This window comes from Salvelinus namaycush, chromosome 3 (assembly GCF_016432855.1).
Source record: "Salvelinus namaycush isolate Seneca chromosome 3, SaNama_1.0, whole genome shotgun sequence".
NCBI lineage: Eukaryota > Metazoa > Chordata > Actinopteri > Salmoniformes > Salmonidae > Salvelinus > Salvelinus namaycush.
Window position 1 is genome coordinate 39,143,190 of NC_052309.1, and position 20,405 is coordinate 39,163,594.

The following is a 20,405-nucleotide window of genomic DNA, read 5'->3' on the forward strand; positions in this document are numbered from 1 at the left end:
GCCTTCCTAACTCAGTTGCCGGAGAGGAAGGAAACCACTCAGGGATTTCACCATGAGGCCAATGGTGACTTTAAAACAGTTAGAGAGTTTAATGGCTGTGATAGGAGAAAACTGAGGATGGATCAACAACATTGTAGTTACTCCAAAATACTAACCTAAATGACAGAGTGAAAAGAAGGAAGCCTGTACAGAATACAAATATTCCAAAACATGCATCCTGTTTGCAACAAGGCACTAAAGTAAAACTGCAAAAAATATGGCAAAGCAATTACATTTATGTCCTGAGTACAAAGCGTTATGTTTGGGGCAAATCTAACACAACACATCACTGAGTACCACTCTTCATATTTTCAAGCATGGTGGTGGCTGCTTTATGTTAGGGGTACGCTTGTCATCTTCATTTTGGGGGGGGGGGGGGGGGGGGGCTAAAAGGAAACAGAATAGAGCTAAGCATAGGCAAAATCCTAGAGGAAAACCTGGTTCAGTCTGCTTTCCAACAGACACTGGCAGAAAATTCACCTTTCAGCAAGACAATAACCTAAAACACAATGCCAAATCTACACTGGATATGCTTACCAAGACAACATTGAATGTTCCTGAGTGGCCTAGTTACAGTTTTGACATAAATCGGCTTGAAAATCTATGGCAAGATTTGAAAATGGCTGTCTAGCAATGATCAACAATCAACTTGACAGAGCTTAAAGAATTATTTAAATAATAAATATGCAACTATGGTACAATCCAGGTGTGCAAATCTCTTAGAGACTTCCCCAGAAAGACTCACAGATGTAATCACTGCTAAAGGTACTTCTAATATGTATTGACTCAGGTGTGTGAATACTTATGTAAATGAGATATTTCCATATTTCATTTTCAATAAATTAGCTTACATTTCTAAAAACATGTTTTCATTATGGTCTATTGTTTGTAGATGGGTGAGAGAAAACATATATTTAATACATTTTGAATTCAGGCTGTAACACAACAAAATGTGGAATAAGTCCAGGGATATGAATACTTTCTGAAGGGACTGTATGTATATTCCTAGCTTATTTAGACAGTTTAAAAAATATATACGAAAGTAGAATACATTAAAGCCCCATATAATAACAGTGGTTAAAAAAGCCAGTGGCGAAAAGTATTGCAAGACTATACTAAGTTAGTGGATTCGGCTAGTTCAGCCACACCCGTTGCTGACAAATCGAGCACACAGCCATGCAATCTCCATAGACAAACATTGGCAGTAGAATGGCTTTACTGAAGAGCTGAGTGACTTTCAACGTGGCACCGTCATAGGATGCCACCTTTCCAACAAGTCAGTTGGTCAAATTTCTGCTCTGCTAGAACTGCCCCGGTCAACTGTAAGTGCTGTTATTGTGAAGTGGAAACATCTAAGAGCAACAATGGTTCAGCCGCGAAGTGGTAGGCCACACAAGCTCACAGAACGGGACCACGGGAGTGCTGAAGCGTGTAGCGCGTAAAAAAACGTCTATCCTCGATTGCAACACTCATTACTGAGTTCCAACCTGCCTCTGGAAGCAACGTCAGCACAATAACTGTTCGCCGGGAGCTTCAAGAAATGGGTTTCCATGGCCGAGCAGCCGCACACAAACCTAAAATTAACACGCGCAATGCCAAGCGTTGGCTGGAGTGGTGTAAATCTCACTGCCATTGGACTCTGGTGCAGTGGAAACACGTTCTCTGGATTGATGAGTCATGCTTCAACATCTGGCAGTCCGACGGACGAATCTGGGTTTGGCGGATACCAGGAGAACGCTACCTGCCCCAATGCATAGTGCCAACTGTAAAGTTTGGTGGAGAAGGAATAATGGTCTGTGGCTGTTTTTCATGGTTCGGGCTAGGCCCCTTAGTTCCAGTGAAGGGAAGTCTTAATGCTACAGCATTCAATGACATTCTAGACGATTCTGTGCTTCCAATTTTGTGGCAACAGTTTGGGGAAGGCCCTTTCCTGTTTCAGCATGACAATGCCCCTGTTCACAATGCGAGGTTGATACAGAAATGGTTTGTCGAGATCAATATGGAATAACTTGACTGGCCTGTGCAGAGCCCTGACCTCATCCCCATCAAACACCTTTGGGATAAATTGGAACACCGACTGCGAGCCAGGTTTAATCGACAAACATCAGTGCCCGACCTCACGAATGCTCTTGTGTCTGAATGGAAGCAAGTAACCTTAGCAATGTTCCAACATCTAGTGGAAAGGCTTCCCAGAAGAGTGGAGGCTGTTATAGCAGCAAAAGGGGGACCAAATCCATATTAATGCGAATGATTTTGGAATGAGATGTTTGACTAGCAGGTGTCCACATACTTTTGGTCATGTAGTGTATGTCAAGTAGCTCCATTCTGCATTACCTCATGGACTACTGCACATGAATAATGAATGCCTGACGACCATGAATGTTTACCTATTGGTGATGCATAGATTCTTTAAGTGCTATTTGTGAAAGTGTATGTATTCATCTACCTTCCCTCAATCCCTTCCTCGATCACTCTCTCTCCAAGGTCATTGAGGAGATAGTTGAGATGATGGAGAACTCTCCGGACCCTGGTGAGACCGAGGAGGAGGACGAGGAAGAGAGTGGACACTCCTCATCCAAGACCAGCCCATCCCTTCTGGAGGAGATTAGACAGCTGTCCCAGGCCTCCAATAACAACATGCCCTCCTATGAAGGTAAGTGTACAAAAACGAATGTTGCCTGAAGGGTTAAACACCAAGTCACACAAACCAAGGAGTTGAATAAACAGAAGAGTGCCAATTTAAGCAATTCAACATCCAATTAACATTGTCATTGGAGACACCTTTTCCCAAAATTAATTTCCTGTTCATACAATACTGTGTAAAAATAAAGTGACCTTTGACCTCATAGTGGTTAAGTATGTGCTCATACAGCAGTGCTGGCTCTATGAGCATTGATTGTGAAATAAATAACCTTGTAAGAGACAAATGTAAACTTGTTTGATTTCATGCCTAGGCTATAGCTCAGCAGGCTATTGCACTGCTTGTAGGACTTTGATTGTGTGAGGGGTCATAGATCAGACAATATGGAAGTGTTGTCAGTTTACCTGAGTAAACATCTGGATATTTCATCAGTCTTCAGCCTCTATGGTGAATGTAGTGCAAAAAGGGTCAATAACTGGATAAAGCTGCAGCAGGCATTTTTTTATGAGTCTCTCGTTTCAGAGGGCCAAGGCACGCACTCAATATGGTTCCCTGTGGAAAGACATATTGTGTGACCATGTGGCTCCCCTGCATGAGAGACATGTTTCCTGCTTAGTGTGTGTGTGTTTATGGAAGCACATTTGGGTATATGTCTGTGAATCCATATGTCTGTGTGTAGATGCACTGCATGTGTTTGAGTATTTCTTTGTATTTGGAATTGGGTGTGTCATCTTAAATATGTTTTACGCAAAGTCGGTTTACTTCCAAAAATATAAGTAATATTAGACAGCATCCACAGTCACAGAAACTAGTTAAAGGCTAATTACTCTACTCAGAATTTAATATCAAGGTAATGAAACATTTTAATGGATGATGTACAAGTGATATCATCCCACTTATGTCATCTATCCCTATATTATATGTACTGTATACAGCAGGACTATTTCATTCCTGCCCCTTGAGGCCTGAAGTGGTACTTGGCCCATATTCATAAAGTATCTCAAAGTAGGAGTGATGATCTAGGATCCATATTGCTTAAAAAAAATATATAATAATAATTCATCAAAGTACTGTGCATTCGGAAAGTATTCAGACCCCTTCACTTTTTCCACATTGTGCTACGTTACAACGTTATTCTAATTTTTTTTTTTTTTTTTTTTAAATCTACACACAATACCCCATAATGACAAAGCAAAAACAGGTTTTTATAAATTTGTGGACATTTTTATTTAAAAAAAAACAAATATTACATTTACATACGTATTCAGACCCTATACTCAGTACTTTGTTGAAGCACCTTTGGCAGCGATTACAGCCTTTAGTCTTCTTGGGTATGACGCTACAAGCTTGGCACACCTGTATTTGGGGAGTTTCTCCCATTCTTCTCTGCAGATCCACTCAAGCTCTGTCAGGTTGGATGGGGATCGTTGCTGCACACCTACTTTCAGGTCTCTCCAGAGATGTTCGATCGGGTTCAAGTCCAGGCTGTGACTGGGCCACTCAAGGACATTCAGAGACTTGTCCCGAATCCACTCCTACGTTGTCTTGGCTGTGTGCTTAGGGTCGTTGTCCTGTTCGCCCCAGTCTGAGGTCCTGAGCGCTCTGCAGCAGGTTTTCATCAAGGATCTCTCTGCACTTTGCTTCGTTCATCTTTCCCTCAATCCTGACTAGTCTCCCAGTCCCTGCCACGGATAAACATCCCAACAGCATGATGCTGCCACCAACATGCTTCACCGTAGGGATGGTATTGGCCAGGTGATGAGCAGCGTCTGGTTTCCTCCAGACGTGACGCTTGGCATTCAGGCCAAAGAGTTCAATCTTGGTTTCATCAGACCGGAAAATCTTGTTTTGGCAAACTCCAAGCGGCCTGTCATGTGCCTTTTACTGAGGAGTTGCTTCCGTCTGGCCACTACCATAAAGGCCTGATTGGTGGAGTGCTGCAGAGATGGTTGGCTTTCTGGAAAGTTCTCCCATCTCCGCAGAGGAGCTCTGGAGATCTGTCAGAGTGACCATTGGGTTCTTGGTCACCTCCCTGATCAAGGCCCTTCTCCCCTGATTGCTCAGTTTGGCCAGGCGGCCAGCTCTAGGAAGAGTCTTGGTGGTTCCAAACTTCTTCCATTTAAGAATGATGAAGGCCACTGTGTTCTTGGGGACATTCAATGCTGCAGAAATGTTTTGGTACCCTTCCCAAGATCTGTGCCTCGACACAATTCTGCCTCGGAGGTCTACGGACAATTCCTTCAACCTCATAGCTTGGTTTTTGTTCTGAAATGCACTGTCAACTGTGGGACCTTATATAGATAGGTGTGCACCTTTCCAAATCATGTCCAATCATTTGAATTTACCACAGGTGGACTCTAAGTTGTAGAAACATCTCCGGGATGATCGTATGGAAACAGGATGCACCTGAGCTCAATTTCGAGTCTCATAGCAAAGGGTCTGAATACTTTTGTAAATAAGGTATTTATGCTTTTTATTTTTAATAAATGTGAAAAAAAATTCTATGGTCGTTATATGGTATTGTGTGTAGATAGATTTTTTTTTATTTAATCAATTTTAGAATAAGGCTGTAACGTAACAAAATGTGGAAAAAGTGAAGATGTCTGAATACTTTCCGAATGCACTATGGTATATTTTCACAACCGATAATCAAAAAGGCAGTTGTTTCAAAACTCTAAGCATATGTTTAATTGACTAAGTACAACATACACAATCATAAAGTCACTTTTTCACCAAACTTAATCATTGTTTCATCTAGAAATACATGTTTCACATTGCTCATGTTCATATGAAGTTATTGCTTTTCACAATACAGCATTCACATTACTTTAGATATAATTGTCCTCTCATTTGTTAAAATACATTTTACTCTTACTTAATTGATAACAACTTAACCGTTTAGTAAACCTATAGGTTTTAAACTGGTTTGTCTACTACAGATCTACTACAGAGAACTACATACTGAACATGTATGTTTGTAAAGTATAAAAATATAACGCTTATAAAGCTTGATATACTGTAATGTACTATAATTTTGATTTTACTTTACAGTAAGTTTTAGAGATGTACTGTATGTAACAAATGCATCCCCTAAATAGCTAAAAAGATGAAGCTGCTGGGGTCTTTTTAATGGGGGATTTTCACACTGCTTTACAAAAAATGCATTGGCCAATACAGTACTGTAATATCGTAATATATGCCATTTAATATACGTGGGAATAGAACCCACAACTCTGGTGTTGCTAGTGCCATGCTCTTACTAACTGAGCCACAAAGGACCACTACAATACATAAGTACAATACAATACTGTAAAATACAATACATTATGAAAATACAAGTCGAAGGCATCACCATGAGTGTGCCATCCCCCTTCAGGCTATAGATGAGGCATGCAATGACATCAATCCAGACCTATGTCAGCCTTGGATTTGTCATGCCAAACGTTTTTTCCCCAGGTGCATGAACAATGAAGACATTTGCTGTGATGTTCAATGAGAACCTACCAAATGTTCAAGACAGGCTTGATGCAAACTAGTTCCTACTAAACATTGTTTTTTTCATTCATTTAATTTGATTACAGTACACCTACAGTGTAATTATATCTGAACAATACATGTATTTTTTGCATCAATGATTGTGGAACATTTCTTCAATAATTCCAACTTTAATCACACGTGGGATAGAAATGATGGAAATGTGAGTTTCAGTCAATTTTGATGGGTAGTGCAGGTGTATTGACTAATGTGAAAACAATGTTATGTACTGTAATTTACAGTACTGTATCATACAACAATTAAAAGTTTTGAAACCTGTATCTTGCATTTGTTTGCTATTGGATTAACAGTTTTTTTTTATATAACTACTGTTCATGCAGAAAATACTCTCATTATGTTTTGGTGATTAAATCGATTTTCGCTTGCTATTTCACAGTAAACATATATTTTGGCTCAATGGTTGTGTGGTGAAAGATGTCTCCAAACCAAATTAATGCACAATAAAAGGTTTTCAATATAAGACTTACAAGTGTTACCAGTTCGGAGATTTGTACTAAGAGTTTAGAAAATTCACCACATACAGTACTTGTGAAAATAGCACCAAAGCGATTGAAAAAAACCCGGTGATATCTGATCTTAAATCAGCACTCCTACTCTGAGACGCTTTATGATTACGGGACCAGGTTTTATTTTTTACCTAGAAGTTTGTCATTGTTTGGCCAGAGAGTTCACTTTGCCCTGATGCGCCAGGTCTGAGTCAATCCCTGATAATAATGATAACCAGCAATGCTTTGGCCCTCAAGGGAAGCAATTTGATATCCCTTGTACAGTATATAATATTATGAATATTGAATCTCGGTTCACCTCTATGTGCAGTTAGCCTGGTCCCAGATCTGTTAGTGACAACGACTGTAGGAGTTGGCTATACAGGACAAACAGATCTGGGCTCCAGGCTAAGGTATAGTAGCTCCATACCAGACCATGCCTCTCTCTCTCTCCAGGCCTAAGTCTGATGCCCAGCTCAGCCCTGGTGGAGCTGCTGTGCCGGGTGGAGTCGGCCATCATGGAGTACTCCGAGGAGCTGGTCACCCAGCTGGCGCGCCGTGACGAGCTGGAGTTTGAGAAGGAGGTGAAGAACACGTTCATCACGGCCCTCATGGATGTGCAGAACCGCCAGAAGGAGCAACGGGACACGGGCAAGCGCCGGCGCCGGAGCGATAAAGGCCTGAGTCTGCAGGGTAACGCGGTAACCACGACCGTGGTTGGTGGTACTACTGCTACAACCAATGCCCACACAGACTCCAAGCCCGCCTCTATGCCTATGAAGGTAAGCACTGAGGGAGGGAGATAAATGAGCGGGGGGTATGTTTGTATGGGAAATGGTATTAGTGTATAGGCTGATGGTGGTGTGTGTGTCTGTCACACGCATGCACGCACACACACACACACCACACACACCACACACACAAGCATGAGTGTCTCTGTGTTAATGTCCATACGGATGCATTTCCAAGCCAGACAGCGCTCTTTCTCTCTTTCTCTCTCTCTGCCTCACACATCGTCATGGATAATGGACATAGAGGCCATTAGGCCCTAACTAACTGCACCATTTTTTGTTGTTGTTATTATAAACTGCACTTACGGGAAGAAAAACCAACAGAGTACTCACAGAGGAATTGACCATAGGTTCTTATACAGTAAAAGCATAGACCAGCCTGTCCATATCCAGGAACAAATTAACAACACTTAACAGCCCATCTTTACTCATAGCAAAGGACACGCTTGTGTTTACCTGTCCAATACCATGGTATTTTTATCTGTTTAGTAATGACAATGTAGGAATGGAGTAAATGACTGTAGTCCTGATCATGATGTACAGCCAGTCTATATACAATTGACGTGGTAATGTCTGATTTTAATGTCACAAGCATTCATAACGGCTCCTTTTAAATTAACAGCCTTTACAAATGCTGTTAGGTTGCATGCATTATAAAACACACTATTATGCATACTATATTCATAAAAGCTCCTCATAAGCTTTATAAATGCATAGATTACTGATAACTGCATTTAGAGAATGCATCACAAGACAGCTGTCTCATAGAAAGTGTTACTGTGTTGTGGTGACAGAGGGTCGTTGTCACTCACAGCTGGTGATTGTCTGTGTTCCAGCGTTTTAGTATGGAGGGCCTCTCCAACATCCTGCAGACAGGCATCAGACAGACGTTTGGCAGCACAGGGACAGACAAACAGGTGAGACGCTTAAGCATTTACAGCTCCTAGTCATCAAGTATGGCAATGTGTTAAATCTACAATGTTTCAATACTGCTACGTCGCTTCCCTAACTGTCTCTCTTTGTCTTTGTTGTTCAGTATCTAAACACGGTAATTCCATATGAGAAGAAAGCAACTCCTCCAACTGTGGACGACCTTCAGATGATCACCAATAGTAAGTGGGCGGGATAATGTAATTGAATGCTAAGCTAATGGGTTGTTTTCCTAGTTTGGGTTAGCTGATCATACAACCACATCCCCAAATGTTCAACTCCGTTTAAATTTTCATTGGATGGAAACACAAATTGACCCTCAAAATGTGTTTTGCCCAGTTAGCCCAGCACAAACATAATTTTCAATTATTCAATTCATTTTCAATTTGATTAGTCTCTGTCCCACAGCTGTACAAGTAGCATAGCTCAGAAATGTGCCAATGCCCAGTACTACACTCAGTGCTAAGAACCACCTTGTTTTCATTTTATCCCCACAGTTCTTTACGCCATGAAGGAGGACAGTGAGAAGGTGCCTACACTGCTAACTGACTACATATTAAAAGGTAACTAATGCTTGATTAGGTTTAGAAACACTTAACATTACATAGGTATTACTCCAAGTGTAAGGGAATAACTAATTGAATACAATTATATTATCCAAGTAAAGATAACAAAAGTGGAAAGTACAGCATCTACTTACTAGCCTGATACATGGTACCTAAAGGGGCTATTCCACTGGTATAATAGTTAAGTGAAGCCGATTCCGATGGGAAACTCGAGTGTTTGCATATCGAATGTTTAATAGAATCAGCTGAGATTGCACCAATCGGATTCAAACAACACTTCCTACCCTAATATGGCTATTTAAATTGACCAGATCTGCACACACATCATCTGCTGCTGCATTGCGACTCCACTATAATAATATAAATATATGCCATTTAGCAGCCACTTTTATCCAAAGTGACTTAGTCAAGCATGCATACATTTTACGTATGAGTGGTCCCATGAATCAAACCCACTACCCTGGCATTTCATGCGCCATGCTATACCAAAGGACCAAGCTAAGCTGAATGCTTGGCATGTCTTTGGTGCTTAATGTTGCTGCTGCAACTATTGCTGCCTCCTGCTATGCGTTGTCTGTTTTCTGCTAGCCTACCACCACCCCAGCCTCCACCCGTTTGGTTTTGTTACCATCAGGGGGATTGGAATATCTCTCTCACTGCCTGTAGTTTATATAATGGTAATGGGGTGTCTTCTATTTTCTAATAAATGGTTAGATTAATGTGAATTTCCTGTCTGAACTTATTTAATTTGAAATGTGCCGGTAAGAAAAAAAAAATGTATAATGTTTTTCAGTTAATTTGATTAGCACAGTTGACGAAGACTAGGTGATGACATTATGATGATAATTATTATAACGATGATTGAAGTATTCCTAATTATCAATCTATTTTTCTTCTCCAGTGCTGTGTCCCACTTAAAGAATTCAAGCCATGGGCTGCTCTCTGACGGAGACTTCGGAGAGGGCTCTCCAATCTGGTAACCCTCCACCCCTCCTCCAGTCCAAGCTGCATGAGCTCCCCCCTGTTTCATAATCAGCCATGGGTCATTACCATCTAAATCATTGTACCTTACTCATGTAATAAAACTACTGCCTTTTGCTGAGCTCACCTTGTCCTTCCTGCACACTAAGATCTGTCCAGAGCCAAAATGGCAGCCGCCTGAATACTAGTGTATGGGGCCACTGTACCCCCGTTGAAGAACTGACTTACTGATCTCTTTTCAGAGCATGATAAGCTAATACTGACCACACAGTTATACAGGGATTCGTTTTTAGTTTTATTTTCTATTTTTTACAGAGATGATTTGATATCAGATATTCACATGGCTATGTTTTACTTCACTGTACCTCAGGCCTAAAAGGGGTTTGGTTCTTATGCCATTTTGTCTGTCTACCCATATGTCACCTTGTACAGATTATTCAGGATTGATGGGTTCAATTTAAATGTAGGAAATCTGGACTGAACATTTCTCTCATTATTCGAGGACAATAACCTGTAAACTTAACAAATTTGAATAAAAAAGCCATTTACCTTTTCTGCCATGCTAGTACTGTAGCTTAATATTACGGGTGCAGTATATTTGAATGTTTTTGTTATTTCAACCAATAATGTTTGAATATTCAGTGCTCTTCAGACTTTTGATAATTTCTTTTTACTGTGATCTAATATTTCATGTAGGCCATCATGTACTGTTTTGTTTATTTTATTTAATGAATAATCAGTGTGTCACCCCATTCTGTCACATGGAGTTTTATCATTGAGTTTTCATTGTCACTGATGACATGGGCTCATTTGAATACGGTATAGGCCTACTTATTTATGAATTCCTGTGAGCCACGTAGGAGAATACTACATTGCTAATCGCAAGTTCAAATAAACATGCTACCCTAAAACTGTGTGCCAGACGTGTTTTTTTTGTCCCTTCTCCTCTGCTGACTGAATCAAGGCAACACAACCCACTGGGAACAACCTCCACGTTGTTTTAACATAATTCGTCAACGTATTGTGACATGGAATCTACGTGGAAAAGACATTGGATTTGAAAAAAGTCATCAACATAAACGGTTGTTTTAAGGGTGAAATTTCAACCACAGGACTAGGTCGTCATGGTAATGAAATTTCAACATCAAGGAACCTTGTAAAAAATATGTTGAACTTGTATCTTTAAAACAACATCAGATCTTCAACGTTATATCCACGATCAGAAAGTGTGGGCAGCACTTCCTACTGGAGAATTGAACTATCTTACTGCTCCCCTTTGGTCTACCATCCAGGGTTTTAACCAAGTCCATCGCTGTTTAGCTATGATATTTGTCACTGACTATTACCAATGTGCTATTGTGAGAATGATTGCTGAAAGACCTCTACCTAAAAACTAAATAGATTCACTATTGCTAATTCATTCCAAAGAGCAAATGAAATGTGACACTTATTTATCATCAATTATGCTTTTAGGCCTATATAGCATTTGCAGTCATCAACAGTTGTTTAAATTCAACCCAGAATTCAACAAAAAATAGATAATACAATAGGCCTAGGGTTTCAAGCTCGTTGATTTCAAATGTAATGATATTTAGTGACATTGAATTGTGTTTGGATGTCAACGCAACCAAATATCAACATTTGAAGGAGATATACTGTATCTTCTGTTTGGATAGTTCCATCTGTGCCACTGACTTAGTTAGCCTATGGCTTTAATTTCAGTTTGTCTACAAATTAATAATTGATGTGTTGATTCACATCTCCATCTCAACCAAAAATGACTTAGCTTTGGGGGAAGCCTGGCTTCTCTTGGCATCCATGAATACACCACTGCCTTTCTGTCTTGACTTGAGCTGTGTCTAGTACAGGAGGCTGTTTAGGGGAGGATGGCTCATAAGGGCTGGAATGGAGTAAATGGAATGGTATCAAACACATGGAAACCATATGTTTGATGTGATTTGATTTCTTAGGATCCCCATTAGCCGACGCCAATGGTGACAGCTAGTCTTACAGGGGTCCGACATAACAAAAAAGACATTACAGACAAAATACTTTACAATTTACATACAGTACATTTAAAACATGAACATGTAGTGTGTGTGTGTGCACCTATCAGTTACACATACATTTTAGTACTTACAACAAATAGGTCACATGGGGTAGAGGCGTAGTTACGTGAGGTGTAACTTTATTTGTTTTTTGAAACAAGGTTTGCTGTTCACTTGCGCTATATAAGATGGGAGTTCCATGCACTTATGACGGTATAATACTGTACGTTTCCTTGAATTTGTTCTGGACATGGGGACGGTGAAAAGACCCCTGGTGGCAGGTCTGGTGGGGTGTGTGTGTGTGTGTCAGTGCTGTATGTAAATTGGCTTAACTTGGCTATGCAAACAGTTTGGAATTTCCAACAATGTTTCTTATAAAAACAAGACGTGGAAACGTGTTCAATACCATTTAATTTATTCCGTTCCAAATTAAGGTGCAACCAGCCTCCTGTGATCTCTAGCAACCGCTAGTTGCTCCAGTGCCTTTCCGTTCACCTTCACACTCCTGGGCCAGACTACACTCAATCATAGGACCTACTGAAGGGATGAGTCTTCAATAAAGACTTAAAGGTTGAGACCGAGTCTGCGTCTCTCACATGGATAGGCAGACCATTCCATAAAAATGGAGCTCTATAGGTGAAAGCCCTGCCTCCAGCTGTTTGCTTAGAAATTCTAGGGTCAATAAGGAGGCCTGCGTCTTGTGACCGTAGCATACGTGTAGGTATGTACGGCAGGACCAAATCGGAAAGATAGGTAGGAGAAAGCCCATGTAATGCTTCGTAGGTTAGCAGTAAAACCTTGAAATCAGCCCTTGCCTTAACAGGAAGCCAGTTTAGAGAGGCTAGCACGGGAGTAATATGATCAAATATGATCAAAGACAAGAGTAATTATATAAATTTGGTAAAACATCAATTTACTTTAGGGAAAGCCAGCATCTGAACCGTGGACTCGCCCACTTTCCTTTCCAATTTGCAAATGGCTGAAACCAGAGATCTGTATAATGACGAGATGCTCATGTCTGGACAGAAATAGTATGAGATGCCATATTTTTTTTGTCCAGACATCATCAGATACATGGTCTATCCATGCTGAGACAGAGTGGAGCGGTTTCTATCGCTCCGATGCTTTATATGAGATTTATGAGTGTCGGCACGTATCTCGCTCAAATAAATGATCAACATTTCAATACCTTATTTGGACGGGCAAGGTTTTGGTAGGGCGAGCCAGGCCCCCTAAATCCCAACCGTGACACAGGCCTTGGTCGCAGGTTTGTGGAGAACTTCACAATTGCGGTAATAATCTGCGCAGAATGTCATTGAGCACTTGCACCATGTACTTTCATGTAATCTCAACTGCAATGCAGGTAATTTGATGAAGCACAGTGATAACACATTTATCTGTTGTATAAATAAACATCTGACTTCGTATTCTCATTTGAATTTTGCTGCGCTTTAAAATGGTTGAAGGCAGTGATAGACATTTGGGTGACAACCAAACCAAAACTATGACATTGTTTTTCAATTGGAATTTAGTTCTGCGTTTAGATGGTTGAAAGCATTGCTATAACACATTGAAAATTCAACAAACTTTTGGCTTTCTTTTTGAGTGGGTGAATATAGGTTGTAATGTTATTGCTCAACGTCTCAATCAAATATTACCTAAATATCCACATTGAAATGACTTGGTGTGCCCAGTGAGAAGGATCAGCCTCCCAGACAGATTAGTCGTGGACTAGAAAACTCTTTCAACTGAGGAAACTGGTCCTGAGTGTTACATTTGGATCCATTTCAGTACGTTTTCATATCTTGGAATCCATATACTGCGTGTCTTTCCCCCATTTTTGTATGCAATAATCTTTACAACCCATAGACGGCAGGAGTGAATGCAAACTGCAATGTTATATTTAGGCCACAGGGTGGCGACATCAAAAAGAGCAATCTAAACAACCTTTTTTCTTAACATAATAATGCACTGATGACAAGTTCATTTAAGATACGGCCCATAATGTCGTAGGCCTTCACACATTCATTGTTACTCATCCGGTCTGAGATATTGGTTATTGGATCATACAGGTGTAATGCTTTCTCCAGGTGGTAAAATAAATCAATTATACACCTTTACAACCATTCATCTTTTAATTAAAAATATTGATAGAGTATTTTCAATATACATATAAGTTGAAGAAACTTAAACACTGTACATATTTGTCTATGGTTGAGCATATATACATACATTAGCACAACAGCCATCAGTGTGTCTTCTTACGTTCCATTATCAGTTATAACTAATCGATTACTAGTATTTATAAGATGTTCTGTGATATTCAATGTTATCATTTTGTGTTTGTTTTGTAATTCTATCCCTGTATTACATAATGCATATACATTACAGTATCACAAAAGGCCAGTCTTGAACATTGTTTCATATTTTTCCATCTTTAAAACAGCAAAAGCATTTGCCATTGAATACCACTACACATACAAGTATGTCACATACAACAAAAATTGTCACATCCTCTGTGATGTTGTGGCTAATCCTTTTTAGCATTTGGCTTTTCTTCCTGTCTGACCTTCTGTGCGCATAAAACGGACATAAGACGGTGTCTTACATCAAATCAAATTTTATTGGTCGCATACACATGTTTATCAGATGTTATTGCAGGTGTAGCGAAATGCTTGTGTTCCTAGCTCCAACAGTGTCTCTCTGCTCCAGTGTACTGGCAATAGCTATTCTCCAGTGATACAGAGGTTGAGGATAGGCTTAGAAGGAAAACCTACATGCTTCATTTAAGCTGTTCTATTCATTTAACTCCAGCCATTAATATGAACCAGTCCCCGGATTTAAAGTGACACAAACCTCCACTGCATATTTAATGTGTAGCCTTGTGTGCCACGCTTTGTTTCTTGGATCTACTACAAGTATCTTGTTCATAACCTAGCGGAACAATATTACCTTGCTACACACAGACATGTCTGAATAGAGCCATCAAGACTAAGGGTAAAAATTGGACAGTAGAGTTTTGCCAAAGTAAATGCTATCAAAAGAAGTCCAGATTGACTCAAGGGTAGTTTGATCAGTGACATAGCCAAAATCCCTTTGTAATTGTTTTATGCCTTGTATCTTTTATGCCTCATATTAGACTCATTTGATGTAACACCTTTTGGGTCTATTATCCATTAATATATTTGTCATCAGCTTGGGATGTTGACAAGTTGAAACCTCTTTGGTTTTGTATCCAGTCCGTCACATACGATTCAACGAATAGCCTCAAATACAATCGAAAGAAAAATAGTAAATATCTTATTTACAATTTCCTTGTGGAGAGCAACCAAAAATCATTACAACTCAATGGTGGAACCATATATAACCACTATCTTAGCTGATAAATTCAAATGTAATGTGTCAAATTGTATTTTATACTATAAGCTATTCCTATGCAGTAAAATAGTAATGTTTTAAGCGCTGTGTCTAAAGAGCATTGGCATGAAGTTTTATACAAGGTACATGAAAAGGCAACGATTACCTAGGATTTAGAAAATGTTGCAGAAAATATCATTCTAGTATGCCCAGTCTTTTTTTAAACTTTCTTAACTGCATGTGGCTAGACAGGTATTCAGCAGTAGTCCACCATATTTGAGAATAAAATTAATAATATATGCAAATTTGGTTTGAAGCACAGGGCGGCAGGTAGCCTAGCGCTTAAAGCGTTCGAATACCCCAGCCAACAAGGTGAAAATCTGTCAATGTGCCCTTGAGCAAGGCACATAACCCTAATTTGCTCCAGGGGTGCAGCACTACTATTGCTGACCCTGTAAAACACATTTCACTGCACCTATCCGTGTATGTGACAATTAAACATATATATTTATATTTGGTCCTAATCTACAGTTGTCATATCGATACAATCTCCGCGTAATGCATAAAGTAAAACATCAGTGGGATCCACGCATTGACTGTTCTTGCTGTAATACACAGGCAACACACACGCATTGACCAGTGGGTGTCATGACATCTTGTCCCCATTTTAAAGTGATGTCATCGAATGGCCTTCATAGGACGTGGTAGATAGAGTAAATACAACCACGAAAAAAGTTGCATTGGAAAACTTTGTAAAAAATACATTGATTGATAGTACAATAATAATTTAAAAAAAGATACTGCACAAATGTATGAAATCCAGATCTATGCATCCTTAGCATACAAACGGAGTATAAAAAGTGTAAAAAAAAAAAAGTATTTCCATATACTTAATTAAATAAAACTGCCTTATGTAGCAACACAGTCCATCTCTTTTAAGGTCTTACTAATGACCTCACTGCATTTTGACCGGATCAAATGCCCCAGCTTCTCAAAGGCCAATTCAAGCTTTAATGCTCGAGTTAGACATATCTTAGTGGCAGTTGAATCTTTTCCTTTTGAAAATCTACGTGTGTAAGTACAGCGTTGAAGGGTAAAGGGACAATGCACCATGGCAGACTGGCGTTACACCAGCGAGCCAGCCTGGTTCTGAGCTGGCACCATGATGGGCACCCCTCCCATGCGGGAGATGTTGGACGCAGTCACAATGGTGGGCAGAGGTGGTGGGCGCGGGGAAGCAGGTGCTGCCTGGGGCTGGGTATAGGACTGTGGGTGCTTGGTTCTGGGCATGGGGCTACCGTTGGCACTGGATGCTGCAGAATTAGCCGGTTGAACACGGGGCAGGGGTGTAGCCACGTTGTAGCCGTAGTCCGGCACGGCATGGCCGTGGGTGGATGCTCCGTGGCGTGGTCCAGCGCGGTAGCCAGAGACGCTGCCTGTGGCTGTGATGATGGAGGCTGTGTCAGAGGGAGGGCGTTGGGGATAATGCTGGAGGTGGTGGTTGTGGTGGTGGTGCTGGGACGAGGGCTCCCTCTGGTGGGGCCTGTTGGCAGTGGTGGTGATGGAGGAGAGTGTGCCGTTCTTGGAGACCACGTCCGATCCTGAGCCGGCGCTCTTGGCCCACGAGATGCGCTTGGGCGCCTGAGCGTCCTCCCTGGGGATGAAGAGGGGAAAAAGAGAGGAGGGAAAGAGAGAGGGAGCAAGGGGTGAGAGACTGGCTGACATGCATTTGGGCACATGAACGCATGCAACACAGAAATATTGTGAAAGGGAGTCTAACTTGATGTCGTTGGCCCGTTCCTCTTCATAGTCTCTCTTTCGCCTCAGAAGGTAGACGAGGAAGAGGATGATGAATATGAAGACCAACACAGAGCCCACCGTGGCTCCAGCAATCATCCCTGCATTAGTCGCTGGGGAAACACACATACACATTTGCACTACAGATTTGTGGAATAGTACCGTCACTCTCCAGGGTAAATAACAACTTTAGCCGGATCAAGAGCCTTTGTGGTTGAAACGATAATAAAACTGCTGTAGTGTCATGTTTTTGTACATTAGTTCTGTTTTTACATGAACTCTACTCAGCTCTCTTCCCCCAACAGTGCAAGAACAGCAGCCTGTGACTGTTCAGTGTTTTTAAAGGACTAGGCAGAGTTGACTTCTTTGTGGAAGTCTAAAGACACAAAGAACGTACATACAAAAAAGGCTATTAAACCTCATTAAATTTCGATGAATTTATTTAACAGAACAGCATCCCTGCATTGCCTTTTCCACCAAATTGATGTTTCCTTAAAAAAAAAAAGCTTTATTGCATCTAATTTAGAGTCTACCAGACCACTTTTTGAGGAAATAAACTTTAGTGGGTCCTAGATGAGAGAGAGAGATGACTTAGCTACCTAGTGCAGGAATTTCAACAAAACTATAGATATATAAATAAATTATATATATATATATATATAAAACATTTATTTTTTTATAAACGTGAAATGTGCATTACACCCTTTTTAGAGGAATGCACAATTAAGTGAAGGGCAGTGCATCAGTCCCGATTAAAATTCATTCTTAATTACTTGCTCTGGATATCTGCATGCTCTGGTTTTCTAAGCCATTTCACATACCAGGAGTCAACAAAATTAGTATGCACATTTCTCTACATTCTGACTGGTCCATATAGTGTATAGTGAGTCATGTGGGTACTTCAGTACGTACAGGTAATGACCTCCAGGTTGATGTAGCAGCTGTCATTGCCAGCTGTGTTGCTGGCCGTACAAACGTACTTCCCCGACATGCTGCTGCTCAAGTTGCTCAGCTTCAGCGTGCCCGTTTTTTCATCTGTAATGCACGCACACACATACAGAGAGAGAGAGATATAAACTTATACAGTGTCCATATTAGGACAGCATTGTCAGTCCTACTGAGAGACTGTGGCTGTCCTTATATGGACACCGTGCATTGGTCATATGAAATTCCTCAAATTTAATCCCTACTAACCAGAAAATAAAATGTACCAAACAATGTGGGATACCCATCTAATTATTGCATACCATAAAGGAGAGGAAATAATTGATCTAACTATGGGAACACTGACTATGCGTTTGGAAGAGAGGTTCAAACGAGTGCATTTGAGGAGAGTCAAATGAGGATTCAACCTCATCTGTGCTTTAATCTTGTTCCAAACAGATTACCCGCTAAATCTCCAAGTCAGAACAGAACAATGACACAGGCATACCAAAAGAAACTCAGATGTGTTTATTCACCATCCTTTTGATTGCCTGTGCCATTTTACATTAAGTGTCCTTAGATACATGGTAGCCACATAATACATATGTAGTGTATTACTAAATACAGATTGAAATAACTCACACAATTGTTATACCTGGATGCGGTTACACTCATTACCTAGCACCTGTAACTTTAGGACACATCATGTAAAGTGAGACCTGAGTGTCTCAATTCACATTTCACTTTCCAAAAGCTCTGGCAAAGTTATACCCTCTGCTTTGTCATTCCATTTGCTTATTGTAGATACAGTACCTTTCTAATCCAGAACAACTCACATTAGGTGCTTACAACAACTTGGCTGAACTACATACTATTACAGTACTCTCAAAGTTCTTATTCTCATCAAATTGTAGAAATAGAGCACACTAGCTGAAATACAGGACAATTACAATAAATACACTATTTCATAGTAACCCCCGAAAAATTCTTAGGATGTTGGTTAATAAAGCTAGACCACCATGTTCCAGATGTCAGGCAGCAGGTAGTTACTCACTGAGCATGGGAGAGAAGAAGACCTCGGACGGGGGGCTGGTCTTCTTCCACTTGTACATTGGGATGGGCTTTCCTGACTTAGACTTGCAGCTCAGTGTGACATTGCCCTTCAGAACTGGCTTCCCTGACAGAGAGCACTCTGGGACAGCAGGAGGGACTGAGACAGAGGAGAGAGGTTTAAGAGATAGTTAGTTGACCATTTGTGATGAGATGCTGAGTTAGAGACAGTATTTGAATAATAACAGATAAAATAATGTTTAGGATTTAGGGTAGTGGCAAACTGACAAACTTTTTGTTTTAAGATACATGCAGGTACATGTGTGTACAGGTATGTGGTGCGCATGTACTATATGTGGGTATAACTGCAAGTACAGCACATCTGGAAGTGTGCGCGCACCTGTGTGCACCCCTTCCCTTTTTCCACATTTGTTACGTTACAGCCTTATTCTAAAATGGATTACATAAAAAAAATAAAAAATAAAAATAAAAAAATTCTCACCAATCTACACACACAACCCCAAAATCGCAAAGCAAAAAACAGGTTTTTCGAGAAGACCCACCCAGAAATTCCTTATTTACATACAGTACCGGTCAAAATTTGGACATACCTACTCATTCCAGGGTTTTTCTTTATGCTTTATTTTTGTCTACATTGTAGAATAATAGTGAAGACATCAAACAATGAAATAACACATATGGAATCATGTAGTAACCAATCATGTAGTAATCAAAATATATTTTATATTTGAGATACTTAAGTAGCCACCCTTTGCCTTGATGACATCTTTGCACATTCTTGGCATTCTTTCAACCAGCTTCATTAGGTAGTCACCTGGAATGCATTTCAATTAGCAGGTGTGCCTTGTTAAAAGTTGATTTGCGGAATTTCTTTCCTTCTTAATGCGTTTGAGCCAATCAGTTGTGTTGTGACAAGGAGGGGGGTATACAGAAGATAGACCTATTTGGTAAAATACCAAGTCCATATTATGGCAAGAACAGCTCAAATAAGCAAAGAGAAATGACAGTCCATCATTACTTTAAAACATCTAGGTCAGTCAATCAGGAAAATGTCAAGAATTTTGAAAGTTTCTTCAAGTGCAGATGCAAAAACCATCAAGCGCTATGATGAAACTGTCTCTCATGAGGACCGCCACAGGAAAGGAAGACCAAGAGTTACCTCTGCTGCAGAGGATAAGTTCATTAGAGTTACCAGCCTCAGAAATTGCAGCCCAAATAAA

At 40.3% G+C, this 20,405-nt stretch overlaps 2 protein-coding genes across 4 annotated transcripts in view; one reads left to right on the forward strand and one right to left on the reverse strand.

Moving 5' to 3' along the window:
• The window catches only part of fez1 (fasciculation and elongation protein zeta 1 (zygin I)), a 30,470-nt gene extending 19,571 nt beyond the window's left edge, over positions 1 to 10,899 (forward strand). Inside the window, exons 5-10 of the mRNA XM_038988971.1 lie at positions 2,524 to 2,692; positions 7,177 to 7,502; positions 8,348 to 8,428; positions 8,548 to 8,623; positions 8,939 to 9,004; positions 9,909 to 10,899. Of these exons, the coding sequence (XP_038844899.1) occupies positions 2,524 to 2,692; positions 7,177 to 7,502; positions 8,348 to 8,428; positions 8,548 to 8,623; positions 8,939 to 9,004; positions 9,909 to 9,925 (735 nt within the window). The 3' untranslated portion in view covers positions 9,926 to 10,899. The remainder of the gene's footprint in view (positions 1 to 2,523; positions 2,693 to 7,176; positions 7,503 to 8,347; positions 8,429 to 8,547; positions 8,624 to 8,938; positions 9,005 to 9,908) is intronic.
• Positions 10,900 to 14,157: 3,258 nt separating this feature from the next.
• Positions 14,158 to 20,405, reverse strand: part of LOC120031260 (endothelial cell-selective adhesion molecule-like) — a 61,816-nt gene continuing 55,568 nt past the window's right edge. The window contains exons 4-7 of one of the 3 annotated variants that reach the window (XM_038976947.1): positions 19,169 to 19,324; positions 18,103 to 18,225; positions 17,174 to 17,303; positions 14,158 to 17,047 (exon numbers count right to left, since the gene is read on the reverse strand). In XM_038976947.1, coding sequence (XP_038832875.1) covers positions 16,519 to 17,047; positions 17,174 to 17,303; positions 18,103 to 18,225; positions 19,169 to 19,324 — 938 coding nt within the window. In that variant the 3' untranslated portion in view covers positions 14,158 to 16,518. Of the gene's footprint in view, positions 17,304 to 18,102; positions 18,226 to 19,168; positions 19,325 to 20,405 lie in introns of all 3 variants that reach the window. The other 2 variants (XM_038976939.1, XM_038976953.1) reach the window with 2 other exon arrangements.